Source organism: Dendropsophus ebraccatus, chromosome 9 (assembly GCF_027789765.1).
Source record: "Dendropsophus ebraccatus isolate aDenEbr1 chromosome 9, aDenEbr1.pat, whole genome shotgun sequence".
NCBI lineage: Eukaryota > Metazoa > Chordata > Amphibia > Anura > Hylidae > Dendropsophus > Dendropsophus ebraccatus.
In genome coordinates, this window is record NC_091462.1 from 64,214,316 (window position 1) to 64,229,825 (window position 15,510).

At 48.5% G+C, this 15,510-nt stretch overlaps 1 protein-coding gene across 2 annotated transcripts in view; it reads right to left on the reverse strand.

Moving 5' to 3' along the window:
• WDR75 (WD repeat domain 75) overlaps positions 1-8,063 on the reverse strand; it is an 85,529-nt gene extending 77,466 nt beyond the window's left edge. The window contains exon 1 of one of the 2 annotated variants that reach the window (XM_069983542.1): positions 7,754-8,063. In XM_069983542.1, coding sequence (XP_069839643.1) covers positions 7,754-7,839 — 86 coding nt within the window. In that variant the 5' untranslated portion in view covers positions 7,840-8,063. Of the gene's footprint in view, positions 1-7,543; positions 7,604-7,753 lie in introns of those variants that run through there. The other variant, XM_069983543.1, reaches the window with a different exon arrangement.
• Between the last annotated feature and the right edge of the window lie 7,447 nt (positions 8,064-15,510).

Genomic DNA, 15,510 nt, shown 5'->3' on the forward strand with positions numbered 1-15,510 from the left:
ATAAAAAACGAATTGCAAAAAACGGATTCATTTGTGTGCATCCGTTTTTCCATTGACTTCCATTATAAAAAAAAAACGGATCCGTTTTTTTTGACGGACCAAAACGGACAAAAAACCGTTGCTGACCCTATTTTTCTGGACGTTAAAAAAAACGGATCCGTTAAACGGATGCTGAAAACGCAGTGTGAACCTAGCCTTAGTGACTCTCGCTTTCAGCTTCACACCGCTCCACTTACTTGCTCTGTGCTGGTGTTTCTTTGCTGATGATGTCTGTGTCAGTGACTGCTCAGGGGCCTTGATTAGAGCTGCTCCTGCCCGATCTTCCTAAGCTGCTGCTGTGTATGTAAGTGACTCCTCAGAGCTGCTCCTGCCCGATCTTCCTAAGCTTCCACAGCAGCAGCTTAGGAAGATCGTGCAGGGGCAGCTGTAATCAGTCACTTACATACAGACACAGCAGCAGCTTAGGAAGATCGTGCAGGGGCAGCTGTAATCAGTCACTTACAGACAGACACAGCAGCAGCTTAGGAAGATCGGGCAGGAGCAGCTCTGAGCAGTCACTTACATACAGACACAGCAACAGCTTAGGAAGATCGGGCAGGAGCAGCTCTGAGCAGTCACTTACATACAGACACAGCAACAGCTTAGGAAGATCGGGCAGGAGCAGCTCTGAGCAGTCACTTACATACAGACACAGCAACAGCTTAGGAAGATCGGGCAGGAGCAGCTCTGAGCAGTCACTTACATACAGACACAGCAACAGCTTAGGAAGATCGGGCAGGAGCAGCTCTGAGCAGTCAAAGCTGCTGCTGTGTGTGTGTAAGTAAGTGACTGCTCAGAGCTGCTCCTGCCCATTTCCACCATGCTGCTGCTGTATCTGTAAGATGTATGTCAGTGTTCCCACCATGCTGCTGCTGTATCTGTAAGATGTATGTCAGTGTTCCCACCATGCTGCTGCTGTATCTGTAAGATGTATGTCAGTGTTCCCACCATGCTGCTGCTGTATCTGTAAGATGTATGTCAATGTTCCCACCATGCTGCTGCTGTATCTGTAAGATGTATGTCAGTGTTCCCACCATGCTGCTGCTGTATCTGTAAGATGTATGTCAGTGTTCCCACCATGCTGCTGCTGTATCTGTAAGAGGTATGTCAGTGTTCCCACCATGCTGCTGCTGTATCTGTAAGATGTATGTCAGTGTTCCCACCATGCTGCTGCTGTATCTGTAAGATGTATGTCAGTGTTCCCACCATGCTGCTGCTGTATCTGTAAGATGTATGTCAGTGTTCCCACCATGCTGCTGCATGGGGGGCGGGGCTTCACGCCAGAGCTGTGCGACTTCATGTGAGACAGACAAGCTACTTCACTTCAGGAAAGTACACGCCCCCCAGTAATGGCTGATGAAAAATCAGTGAGCAGCACATCCAGGGGAATATTGGGGCTCAGGAGCTGCGGATTTTTGCCAAAATTTGCACAGAGCCTAATCTAAGGTAGCACTATGTATGTAGGGCTGGGCGATATGGGCCAAAATCAATATCGCGGTTTATCGCACATGTAGCCGCGGTGACGATAACTGAACGATAATTATGACACGCCCCTTTTTACAAACCACACCCACTTGCCATGCCAAACTGGCGATATCAAAAAAGTAAAAAAGAACTCACTCAGCAGCAACCCGTGGTTAGTCTATTATCATTATTATTATCATTACCATTTGTCATTATTTGGGGATGTATGACTGTACAGGGGGGGGGGCCGACAGGGGTGTATGACTGTACAGGGGGGGGGGCCGACAGGGGTGTATGACTGTACAGGGGGGGGGCCGACAGGGGGGTATGACTGTACAGGGGGGGGGCCGACAGGGGTGTATGACTGTACAGGGGGGGGGCCGACAGGGGTGTATGACTGTACAGGGGGGGGGCCGACAGGGGTGTATGACTGTACAGGGGGGGGGCCGACAGGGGTGTATGACTGTACAGGGGGGGGGCCGACAGGGGTGTATGACTGTACAGGGGGGGGGCCGACAGGGGTGTATGACTGTACAGGGGGGGGGCCGACAGGGGTGTATGACTGTACAGGGGGGGGGGCCGACAGGGGTGTATGACTGTACAGGGGGGGGGGCCGACAGGGGTGTATGACTGTACAGGGGGGGGGGCCGACAGGGGTGTATGACTGTACAGGGGGGGGGGCCGACAGGGGTGTATGACTGTACAGGGGGGGGGCCGACAGGGGTGTATGACTGTACAGGGGGGGGGGCCGACAGGGGTGTATGACTGTACAGGGGGGGGGCCGACAGGGGTGTATGACTGTACAGGGGGGGGGCCGACAGGGGTGTATGACTGTACAGGGGGGGGGGCCGACAGGGGTGTATGACTGTACAGGGGGGGGGCCGAAAGGGGTGTATGACTGTACAGGGGGGGGGGCCGACAGGGGTGTATGACTTTACAGGGGGGGGGCCGACAGGGGTGTATGACTGTACAGGGGGGGGGCCGACAGGGGTGTATGACTGTACAGGGGGGGGGCCGACAGGGGTGTATGACTGTACAGGGGGGGGCCGACAGGGGGGTATGACTGTACAGGGGGGGGGCCGACAGGGGTGTATGACTGTACAGGGGGGGGCCGACAGGGGTGTATGACTGTACAGGGGGGGGCCGACAGGGGTGTATGACTGTACAGGGGGGGGCCGACAGGGGTGTATGACTGTACAGGGGGGGCCGACAGGGGTGTATGACTGTACAGGGGGGGGCCGACAGGGGTGTATGACTGTACAGGGGGGGGGCCGACAGGGGTGTATGACTGTACAGGGGGGGGCCGACAGGGGTGTATGACTGTACAGGGGGGGGCCGACAGGGGTGTATGACTGTACAGGGGGGGGCCGACAGGGGTGTATGACTGTACAGGGGGGGGGCCGACAGGGGTGTATGGACTGTACAGGGGGGGGCCGACAGGGGTGTATGGACTGTACAGGGGGGGGCCGACAGGGGTGTATGACTGTACAGGGGGGGGCCGACAGGGGTGTATGACTGTACAGGGGGGGGCCGACAGGGGGTATGACTGTACAGGGGGGGGCCGACAGGGGTGTATGACTGTACAGGGGGGGGCCGACAGGGGTGTATGACTGTACAGGGGGGGGCCGACAGGGGTGTATGACTGTACAGGGGGGGGCCGACAGGGGTGTATGACTGTACAGGGGGGGCCGACAGGGGTGTATGACTGTACAGGGGGGGGCCGACAGGGTGTATGACTGTACAGGGGGGGGCCGACAGGGGTGTATGACTGTACAGGGGGGGCCGACAGGGGTGTATGACTGTACAGGGGGGCCGACAGGGGTGTATGACTGTACAGGGGGGGCCGACAGGGGTGTATGACTGTACAGGGGGGGCCGACAGGGGTGTATGACTGTACAGGGGGGGCCGACAGGGGTGTATGACTGTACAGGGGGGCGCAGACAGGGGTGTATGACTATACAGGGGGGCGCAGACAGGGGTGTATGACTATACAGGGGGGGTGTATGACTATAAAGGGAGGGGGTGGACAGGGGTGTATGACTGTACAGGGGGGGCAGACAGGGGTGTATGACTGTACAGGGGGGATAGGGGTGTATGACTGTACAGGGGGGATAGGGGTGTATGACTGTACAGGGGGGATAGGGGTGTATGACTGTACAGGGGGGGATAGGGGTGTATGACTGTACAGGGGGGATAGGGGTGTATGACTGTACAGGGGGGGATAGGGGTGTATGACTGTACAGGGGGGATAGGGGTGTATGACTGTACAGGGGGGGATAGGGGTGTATGACTGTACAGGGGGGGATAGGGGTGTATGACTGTACAGGGGGGGATAGGGGTGTATGACTGTACAGGGGGGATAGGGGTGTATGACTGTACAGGGGGGATAGGGGTGTATGACTGTACAGGGGGGGATAGGGGTGTATGACTGTACAGGGGGGGATAGGGGTGTATGACTGTACAGGGGGGGATAGGGGTCTATGACTGTACAGGGGGGGCAGGGGTCTATGACTGTACAGGGGGGGCAGGGGTCTATGACTGTACAGGGGGGGGTAGGGGTGTATGACTGTACAGGGGGGCAGACAGGGCTGTATGACTGTACAGGGGGGGCAGGGGTGTATGACTGTACAGGGGGGGATAGGGGTGTATGACTGTACAGGGGGGGCAGGGGTGTATGACTGTACAGGGGTGCAGGGGTCTATGACTGTACAGGGGGGGGCAGGGGTCTATGACTGTACAGGGGGGGGGCAGGGGTCTATGACTGTACAGGGGGGGGGGCAGGGGTGTATGACTGTAGTTCCCTCATTAACAGTACAGGAGTGTAGCATAGGAGGAGGAGTGAATGGGCTTCAGCAGGCAGGATAAGCTATAGGAGACATTGCTGTGTGTGACATCCTGCTTGCTGCAGCACATCCATTCCTCCTATGCTAGACTCCTGTACTGTTAATGAGGGAACTACAGGACAGCTGCCGCCAAGTGCTGCTCCTCCAGCTCCAGCTCCAGCTCTGAAATGCCAGCGTCCCGGCACACACACGTGCAGCGCTCGCCGGCCGGATGTGGGGGGCGCTCAGATAGGACCGGACCGGTAGGGGCCTCGGACAGGTGGTGAGGCCTCGGACGGGACGGGACCGGACCAGTGGGGTGGGGGCCTTGGACATGTGAGGTGGGACCGGACGGGTGGGGAGAGCGAGCGCTTGGACGGGACTTGCGGGGGGCGGGAGGTAAGCTTTTGCTGCTGCCCCTCCTCCTCCCGCTTTGATGCCGGCGTCCCTGCACATAACGTGCAGCGCTAATGCCGGGCGGCGCGCATGTGTGCTCTGACGGGACAGGAAGTACAAAAATACCGCAGATACCGTCCTGGCTAAGTTGAGGGCGGTTAACCGACGCCAGTGACGGTATCGGTATTTTTGCGGTATACCGCCCAGCTCTATATGTATGTATGAATTTATTTTTTTTTTCGCAAAACGACAGGTACACTTTAAAGCGGCTCTGTACCCACAATCTGCCCCCCCCCCCCAAACCGGATGTACCTTCAAATAGCTGCTTTTAGTCCAAGATCTGTCCTGCGGTCCGTTCGGCAGGTGATGCAGTTATTTTCCTAAAAAAACACTGTTAAAGTGACTGTACCACCAGGGTCAGGCAGAAGCACTGGAGGTGGCCCGACCCACCCTTAGTGGGAAGAAGCCCCAGCCCCTCCATGACGTGACTCCATTAGAATCAATGGAACCCTATCATAGAGAGGCTAGGGTTTCCTCCCACTAAGGGTGTGTCGGCCCGCCTCCTGTGCTTCAGCCTGGGCCTGGTGGTACAGTCACTTTAAACTGGCAGCCCTGAGTCAAACAGCCGTGGCCTAGAATATCTGTGCCCCAACTTTGCACCACCCCTCCGTTCCTCCTCTCCATCATTAGGAATGCTCCAGGCAGATTTTCTACTATTCATCACCTGTGTCAGCACGGCACATGGGCTGGATCGTTAAGGCACCTGTGCAATGTTCAGACAGGAGAAAATGTTCTAGGGGCATTCCTAATAATGAAGAGGGTGGGGAGGAGAGATGGTGCAAAGTTAGGGCACAAATATTCCAAGCCATGGCTGTTTGACTCAGGGCTGCCAGTTTAAAAGTTGTCTTTTAGGACAATAACTGCATCACATAACTGCATTAAAAAGTTAAAGGGGTTGTCCAGCAAAAAAAAATTCTTTCAAATCAACTGGTGTCCGAAAGTTATATAGATTTGTAATTTACTTCTAACTAAAAATCTCAAGTCTTCCCATACTTATTAGCTACTATATGTCCTGCAGGAAGGGTTGTTTTATTTACATTCAGACACAGTGCTCTCTGCTGACATCTCTGGCCGAGACAGGAACTGTCCTGAGCAGGAGAGATGCTCTGCTCTGGAGTGTTCCTGACATGGACAGAGATGTCAGCAGAGAGCGCCGTTTCTGAATGTAACTAAAACATTTCCTGCAGGACATACAGCAGCTGATAAGTACTGGAAAACTTGAGATTTTTAAATAGAAGTAAATTACAAATCTATATAACTTTCTGATAGCAGTTGATTTGAAAGAAATTATTTTTATTATTATTGTACCACCAGGCCCAGGCTGAAGCACTGGAGGTGGGCCGACCCACCCTTAGTGGGAAGAAACCCTAGCCCCTCTATGATAGGGTTCCATTGATTCTAATAGAGTCACGTCATGGAGGGGCTAGAGTTTCTTCCCACTAAGGGTGGGTCAGCCCGCCTCTAGTGCTTCAGCCTGGGCCTGGTGTACAGTCACTTTAAATGAGTATGGGCCACTGATGTCACAGTGTCAACACACAGCGAAATGCTGAGTCCAGCCTTGCCCAAAGTGGTTCTGGGTGTAAAAACTGGCATCAAAGTGGACATAATAGTGGCCCAAACTCATTTAACCCTTTGAAAACACCAGTTACTTAAATGCCTGTCTGCCCACTCTGATGCCAATTTTCACACTCAGTGCCACTTTGGGCCAGGCTGGATTCTTTGGGGTGTAATGCAGAGCACGCCTCCATATGTGTTGGCAGTGTGACATCAGTTGCCCAAAGTCTTTTTTTTGGTGCCTTCATATACACCGGATTTCACGCTGCAGATTTGCAGCGAAATCCGCTGCGGATCCAGTGTCAGTGGATCCCTGTGAGAATACATATTCGCAGTGGAATTGACATCCCTCTGCGTGTATGTAAGTTAACCCCCCAGCGGCCAGAGCATGCATCACCTTCTCTGGCTTACTTCGGGGGTTCCCGGCGTCTGCTTATCCTGCTCAGCCAATCAGTGCGCTGTCCCGCCGCAGCCACTGATTGGCTGAGCAGGACCTCCTGCCGAGAACCCCCCAAAGCAAGCAAGAGCAGGGAGGAGGTGATGTATGCTCCAGCCAGCGGAGGGTTAAAGTGACTGTACCAACAGGCCCAGGCTGAAGCACTGGAGGCGGGCCGACCCACCCTTACTGGGAAGAAACTCTAGCCCCTCTATGATGTGACTCCATTAGAATCAATGGAACCCTATCATAGAGGGGCTGTGGTTTCCTCCCACTAAGGGTGGGTCGGCCCGCCTCCAGTGCTTCAGCCTGGGCCTGGTGGTACAGTCACTTTAACTTACATGTCAATATGTATTCTCATAGGTACCCACTGACATTGGATCCAGTGTGTGTGAACGCACCCTTAGGGTACAAACACACACACTGTATACGCAGAAGATTTGATGGTGCAGATTTGATGCTGTGTTCAGTTATTTAGATCTAATCTGCGGCGTATGGCAGCACACGGTGTGTGTGTTTATACCCTTAATCACAATTTAGTATTTTTACATTGTTGCCCTTTTATATGCCAACCACTGGGCACTTTCTGCCATTTTTAACTCCATTCCCCTCCGGGCACTGCACTTACATATTATAAACTTAATGTTAAAAAAAGCTTAAAAATAAAAATTCCTGTAATTAAGAATCTATATTCAGCATGGTATAGACACGTGTATAAATCCAGCAACGTGTTTTACTCTTTACTATACATTTATACAGTGAAGTTTTATACCTTGAACGTTCACAAAACGCGTTCATTACACTAAGTGTGAACCGGGCCTAATCTATCTATATATTTTCTTCCCCTCCAAACAAGTGATGGGAGCAGTTTGATATGAAAACTGAAATCAGGCACGCTGTTATATGTGTATGTCAGGGTATCACCAGCACTGTGTTACGGCTGCCTCGCCTCACGCTGCACAAAACATAGCAAGTTGCTTACTTGTTATCCGCTGACAGAAGAGGCTTGCGGTAATTTATTTTGCTTCCTCCGCACTGAGTTAAACGAATTTCGGGATCCGCCACCATTTCGCATTACGTTCCGGTCCCCCAAAAAATACACACGTGCTAAAGGAAGAACGGAAACAGCGGACACCGGAAGTTGCGCGAGCTCAAGCGGCCATCTTTAGTTTTGGCAACAGCCCTGCAGTGTGGGTCGCTAGGCGGTACGCAGCGGAGTCAAACTGAGGGATGAAGTCATTGGCTGGGCTTACTAACAGCATAAAATTGTCCCCGCCCTGAGCTAACTTTTAGCGCCGCCTATCATGTCGTCGTGTTACTGTTCACGTGACCGGCTGAGGTCTACGCTAGTGACAGGCACGTGAGCGCTTGTTTTACTTCACGGGGCCTTGCTCCTGTCGTAAAAGTGTACTGAATTATGAAAAATAATAGCTGGCAAGTACAGTGACTGGAGAAAACCTTGATTGCGAAAGGGTTGAATGTACAGTGATGATAACTAGATGCGGTAAATGAGTAAGTGTAGGCTACACTGTGTAGCGCTAAAGTGACAGAAGAGCTCTAGTTATTTATATGGATAAATGCGTTTAGAGTCACTGTCATTATAATTATTTAAAAACAACAACATAGGCTTTATATAAAGTTTGTGAAATACTGTCAATTTTTTTGTTAAAGGACAACTCCAGCCAAAACATATTTTTAATATGTTATTACTTATGGAAAGTTAGATCATTAACCCTTAGAGGACCAGGCCATGACAGGCTGAATTTTTCATAAAGTACACTGCAAAACCAGAAAAAAATTAAATGTGTGGTGAAATTGAAAAAAAAAAAGCATTTCTTTTATTTGGGGGTTTTTCGTGTTTACGCTGCTCGCCCTGGGGTAAAACTGACTTGTTATATATGTTCCTAAAGTCGTTTCGATTACAACGATATGTAACATGTATAACTTTTCTTTTATCTGATGGCCTGTAACAAATTCAAACCATTGTTAACAAATATACGTTCCTTAAAATCGCTCTATTCCCATGCTTATAGCTTTTATCCTTTGGTCTATGGGGCTGTGTGAGGTGTAATTTTTTTTTTTTTATGTTCTTTCATTGTTTTAATTATTTTCTTCAATAAAAGAAAAGGACGTATGCGAATTCCACATAGTTTCCAGCATAAGGTATGAGAATAATACAATGCAACGACACTATTGACAAAAGTTTATCTTATAGCAAACGTTGTACTCCCCAGGAAAGCAATGGCGGGAGATATCGCCAAGGAATCAGGCCGCCTCAGCCTATTATGTACAAATAAACCAAACTGACAAACAAACTAACTCCCCATTCCCTCCCCCCTCCCTTCTCGCGGAGTTGTCTCCCCCACCCATTCCAGAGTAGTGCAAAAGTCCTTTTTATTTTTTATTGTTCATTTTGTTTCCCCTCTGTCTTTCCTCATGGCATGTAAAGGACACTTCAATCAACCTTCAACTTCCCTAGAGAACCCGCTAGATCCCCCTTCAAGTACCATTCAGTCTGACGGAATGGAGAGATAGTATGATAAATCTCAGTTCTGGTCAGAAACGCACAAATAAAGGATTTCCACTTAGTAACAAAATGTTTCGTTTTCTTTGATTTGTGTAGTTCAGTATCTAACTGATCCATTTTTAAGTAGTGTTTAACCTGGTCAATGACCTCAGAAACTGTGGGAACATCGGGTTGTAGCCAGTGAGCTAGTAAACATCTTTTAGCCACCAGAATGAAAATATGTGTGAGGAGGGTCAATGAAGAGTCATCTTCTGGTATATGCAGTAGGATAGTTAGGGGTCGTAGAGGTAAGTGTTGATTCAGTCTGGTTTGCAATGTGTCCCCCAAGGAGGCCCAAAACGGTTCCACTCTAGGACACACCAGCAGGCCATGCATGAGGTCTGTGTTGGGTGTATCGCATTTGGGGCATGCCGTTAGGCGGTTGGGGTCAGTTGGGGTGATGGGTAGCGAAAAGCCATACAAGGCGTGATGCATTATCTTGTACTGCGTTTCCCACCAGCGTTCGTTAACAATAGCAGACTTGACTAGCAGACTCCCCAGCTCTTCAGAATTGCCTCTGTAAAATTTTGTTCCCTCAACTTTCCCTCCCAATAAATGAGATTCCAGGTGAGCGAGCGCTACCTTTTTCAGGTCATGGTATATGAAAGATAAAGAGTGACATATTTCCCTACTATCCACATACCCCTCTATGATATCAGTCTGTACTTCTTTGCCTCGAGCATTATCAGGCCACCTTTGTCCCTGTCTAGTACCAGTTTTCTAAACGCAATTTGCGGGCGTTTATTCGCCCATATGAAAGCGTTAAAGGCCCTTTGCAATAGTTTCACGTCCTGGTGTCTAAGGAGAAGCGGTAACATCTGTAGTGGATATAACAGTTTCGCAAACGACATCGTCTTCAGCAGATGACATCTGGCTAGGAAAGACAGTGGGATGCTAGACCATTTTAGAGCACTGATGTGATTCTCTGTATGATTGGCGGGAAGTTTAGCGTGTACAGGGAATGTGGAGAGTGTCCTACCTGGATGCCCAGATAGCAAATGTGTGTGCGTGTCACTTGGACCGAGATTTGTTGGGGGCCTAGTCTTGGTGACAATGGGGGGGAGATATCTAAGAGTTTGCTTTTTGTCACATTCACCCTATATCCCAAGTGTTGGCCAAATAGGTCTAGGAGACGGAAAACTTCAGGTAAGTCTTGATCAGGTTTTTCTAAAAACAGCAAGAGGTCGTCAGCGAATAATGCAGTCTTCACTTCCTGGTCGCCCACCCTTATTCCCCTAACCTCTGGTATAGATTGCAGAAATCACGACAAAGGCTCAATGGCCAGGTTGAATAGTAAGGGGGAAAGGGGACACCTAGCTTGTGTAGCATGATACATTGCATCAATTAAGTTGGTAAAGGCCTCAGGGAATTCCATACTCCCCAGTATCTTCCGCAACCATCCCCAGTTCACATTTTCGAATGCTTTTTCTGCATCTAGGGACAATATGGCTGGGGATGGGTGCAGTGTTGCCCGCAAGGCCACTTCGTCTAGTATCGCGATGTCCTTCCTTATGTTGGCCACCGCCGCCCTGCCCTTGACAAAGCCCACCTGTACGGGAGAGATCAGACGAGGGAGAATCAAGGCCAATCTGTCTGCCATGATCTTGGACACTATTTTCAGATTAACATTTATCAAAGAAATAGGCCTATAGGAACCCGGCAAAACCGGGTCCTTGCCAGGTTTTGGTAGCACGATATTTGCTGTATTGTTCTGAGAGGGTATCACTTCTCCCGACAGGTAGGCATTGTACATGGACATCAGGGGTTCGGCAATGTCATCCATCAGAATGGAGTAAAATTCGCCTGAGAATCCGTCAGGACCCGGCACTTTGTTACGGGGAAGGGAAGATATGATGCGTTTTACTTCCTCCATTGTGATGGCAGCATTTAGTGTCTCTTTTTCATCGTCTGTAAGAGACGGTAGCAGGTGTGACCACCGTAGCGGGGAGTGGGGGGGGGGGGTTTGGGAGAGGCTGCGAGGTGTCATTTTTTGTGCCATGATGTGTTCTTTCTATCGGTACCTTGATTGCGCATATGCGAGTTTTTGATCGCTTTTTATTGCAATTTTTCCAGATTTGATGCAACCAAAAATGCACAATTTTGCACTTTGGGATTTTTTGGGGCGCTTACGCCATTTACCGAGCGAGATCAGGAATGTGATAAATTAATAGTTTGGGCGATTACGCACGCGGCGATAACAAACATGTTTCCCTTACGTCCTCAGCAGCAGCACGAATGGGGGGGAGATCCTATCTTCCTGCAATGGTAGGACAGATGGTACTAATAAAAGAAGATTGATTAGGAGCCCTATAAGAAGGCCATACAGACCCCTCCTCCTTGTGTTTTTTTTCTGTCCTCCTGTGGGACAGGTGGTAGGAGAGGGAAGCAGGCTCAGGCCTATGTTTGTGTCTGACTTTCCTTTCCAAAGATTCTTCCTTTCCACATGGTCGTGTGGAGAGGGGGAGTTTATAAAAATGTTGTTTTTCCTGCTCTGCTGTATCAGAGAGGAGATTATTTACTTTTTTAGTAGAGTTATCACTCAGCTTCTCTGCTGTATGAAGCCGCTGTGTGAGGGAAGCCATGAAGCTGCTGCAGTAAGTATCATGGTGCTGCCGGATGTGTGTCCTCACCTGGGCGGCTGCTGATGTGTTTCTTGATACTTCAGCAAGGTAAGATATGCTCCTTTTTCTTTTGAGCTGGAAGCCTGGCCTGTGTGTCAGGAGGATTATTTGATATAATGTTGTATGAGGCTTTTACGCCTCAAATGTTTCGTTTCAATATCTTTCACTTTTTTTAACATTGGTTGTGCAAGTCCTGTTAGACTGCTTCACTATATGAGTGACCTATGTAACTATAGTGTGTATACATGAACACAGCTTTAAAGCTGCTAGTTGTGTATTTAGTACACCTGCTGTCTCATTATTTTCTCCAGTACTGCTACAATGAAGCTATGAAACTGTGTGTGTGTGTGAACACAGCCTTAGCGCTGCTAATTGTGTACGCCTGCTGCCTGATTACTTTCTATAGTACTGCTACCAGATGATGCAGTGAAGCTCTGAAACTGTATGTGAACACAGCCCTAGAGCTGCTAATTGTGTACACCTGTTGCCTCATTACTTTCTATAGTACTGCCATCGGATGATGCAGTGAAGCTATAAAACTGTTTGTGTGTGCACACAACCCTAGAGCTGCTATTTATGCATTGTGAACACCTGCTGCCTAATTACTTTCTATAGTACTGCTACCAGATGATGCAGTGAAATTGTGTGTGTGTGTGTGTGTGTGTGTGTGTGTGTGAACACAGCCTTAGAATTGTAGTCGTGTAGTGTGTATACCTGCGGTCTGATTACTTTTCCAGTATTTCTATCAGATGATACAATGAAGCTATAAAACTGTGTGGACACAGCCTTAGAGTTATTGTGTAGTGGTAGATACACCTCCTGTCTAATAACTTTCACTAATACTGCTAACAGATGATGTTGGAGCGTCTGTGTGCTGTGCCAGTGCTGCCATTTAAGAATGCAGTGAAGATACTGTGTGTGAACACGGCCTTAGAATTGTTAGTTGTATACTATACACCTGCTGTCCATTTACTTTCACTATACTGCTGTCAGATGATATAGTGATCATGTGGACCTTCTGTGTGCTAACATTTAAGAATACTGTGTGTGAACACTGCCTTAGAATTTAGCTGTGTACTATGTACACCTGCTGGTTAATTACCTTCGCTAATACTGCTATCAGATGATGGTTATCATGTGGACCCTCTGTGTGCTGCTATTTAAGAATGCAGTGAAGTTATGAAGCCACTGTGTGTAAACATTGCCTTAGAATTGTAGTGTACTGTGTAACACCTGCTGTCTGATTTCTTTCACTATACTGCTATCAGATGATGCAGTGCCCTGTGAAGCTACTGTGTGTGAACACAGCCTTAGAGTTGCTAGTTGTGTACTGGATAAATCTATCTGATTACTTTCCCTAATACTACTATCAGATTATATAGTGACCATATTGAGCTATGTGTGTGAGCACATGCTTAGAGCTGCTGGATGTGTACTGGATACACCTGTTGTCTGATTACTTTCCCTAATACTGCCATCAGATGTACATCTGTGTACTATCTGATTAGTACTGTTATCAGATAATGCAGTGACCTATGAAGCTACATGCTTAGAGATGCTGGATGTGTACTGTGTATACCTGCAGTCTAATTACTCTGTAATACTGTGTACACCTGCTGTCTAGTTACACTCTGTAATACTGATATCAGATGATGCAGTGACCCTATGGAGCTTCTGTGTACTTAAGGATGCAGTAAAGCTATGAAGCTGCTATGTGTGAACACTGCCTTAGGATTGCTGGTTGCATATTCAGTGCACCTGTGTGTCTGATTCCAGGCACTCTGCACTAGTCTGTTAGTCGGCCGGTCAGTCTGGCACATTTTCCATCCTTGGATGTAGCAGGATTCTGGTAACAGAACTTCTGGAGGGGAAAAAGCTTTCTTGGCGTACAGATCCTGCAAGATTCCACTTTCAGGTGGCAGGGAATTCATTTGTGGATTGCAACTTTTTCTCAGAAGAGACAATGACTGCTTAAGATTTTACATCTGAATGATCATCTACAGGCTGAACTGGATGGAGTCCGAGGTCATGGCTCCTTCAGACGAACAAAGACTTTGTTCAAAAAAAATTTTCTTAGTAATTTTCAAAAATAAAAATAAAAAATAAAATTAAATGTCTATTACTATAGCTGAGCAGTATAGTTGGCTGCCCGATCCCCACAGTTTGGAGACTGGTCCTTCGTTGAAAGGGGGCAGATGGTCACTCCAATATAAAGATAGTTGGATCTGTATTGGACATTCTCATGAAAGCCCTTTTTTTTCTTATGATCAGGTCCATTATCTGCCCCAGTCTAATAAGAAGAGAAGCAACTTCTACTTTTGTTCCACAGTCCATAGGAATTCTAGTTCGGAAGGTAAAGGAAAGAATCCTGCACAAGAAGGACCAGACGTCTCGGAGGCCTTGGGGATGGGGACAAGAACTTGTGACTACGTCTTTTCTGACTATTTATTTCCATAATGAGAGAGGTCTGTACCAGTGTTATATGATAGGAAAGGCCCTCAGATTGTGAAATTCAATATGGTAAAGGTGCTGTATGTGGGATCTATGATCTGTAGGTCCGTCCAAGAGGGATGTTATCTGACCGTGTATACCTGTATACAGCCGCCTCTGAGGAGGGTGCTGTATGTGGGATCTATGATCTGTGGGTCCCTCCTAGAGAAGGATGTTATGTGACCAGGTATACCTGCATGTACCTGTATACAGCCTCCTCTGAGAAGGCAGTTGTATGAAAGGTTTATGATCTGTAGTTCCCTCCTAGAAGAAGGACGTTATCTGACCAGGTATACCCGCATGTACCTGTCTACAGACAAAAGCTGCATATTCCTTTACATCAAGACCTTTTGTACAAGGCAATTGGCATTCTTTTCAATTTACAGCCCTTCTGTTTGGAATCATCTTGGCTCCATCTACAGTCACCAAGCTGATGTCTATTGTACTTTGACTGAGAAAATTGAAACTCATCATTGTTTCTGGCATGGAACAATTCCTAGGGAGGAGAATAGATCCCCAGCCTGTCACTCTCTCTTCCTCCAGAGAGATTATAGAAGTTGACACAAGTGGGGGTTCTCGGCACTCCCCAGTTGCTGTCACTTCATCTCATACCCTTGGGTCTTATGTCTACACTGGAAATAACACCCAGAGACAAGGATAGCTTTCCCTGCTCAATGGCAGCAGTCTCCCAATGAAGTGGGTAGAGAAAACCATTGATGTATCAAGCACACAGTGTGGCGCTTGTATGCAGGAGCAACGGGCAAAGGAGCCTTAATCCCCATCAGAGTTGTTGCTGGCATCCAACATATGAAGGGAATACTAGTCCACTCCAGCACATCAATCTATGGGAAGCTATCAGTATAAGATCAAAACTGCATCTAGGATGGCGCATATCGATCTTTATAGGGGCACTAGCAGCATTACTACTGGAGGCAGAGGCATTTTGTCTGCTGGAAATCTATGCTGCGATGTAACCCTGTCGGAGGAACGGTCTCTGGACCAGAAGCTTTCTGGTAAATCGCATGGAGGATAGACCTATTCCTATTGAAGGTTCAAATTGGA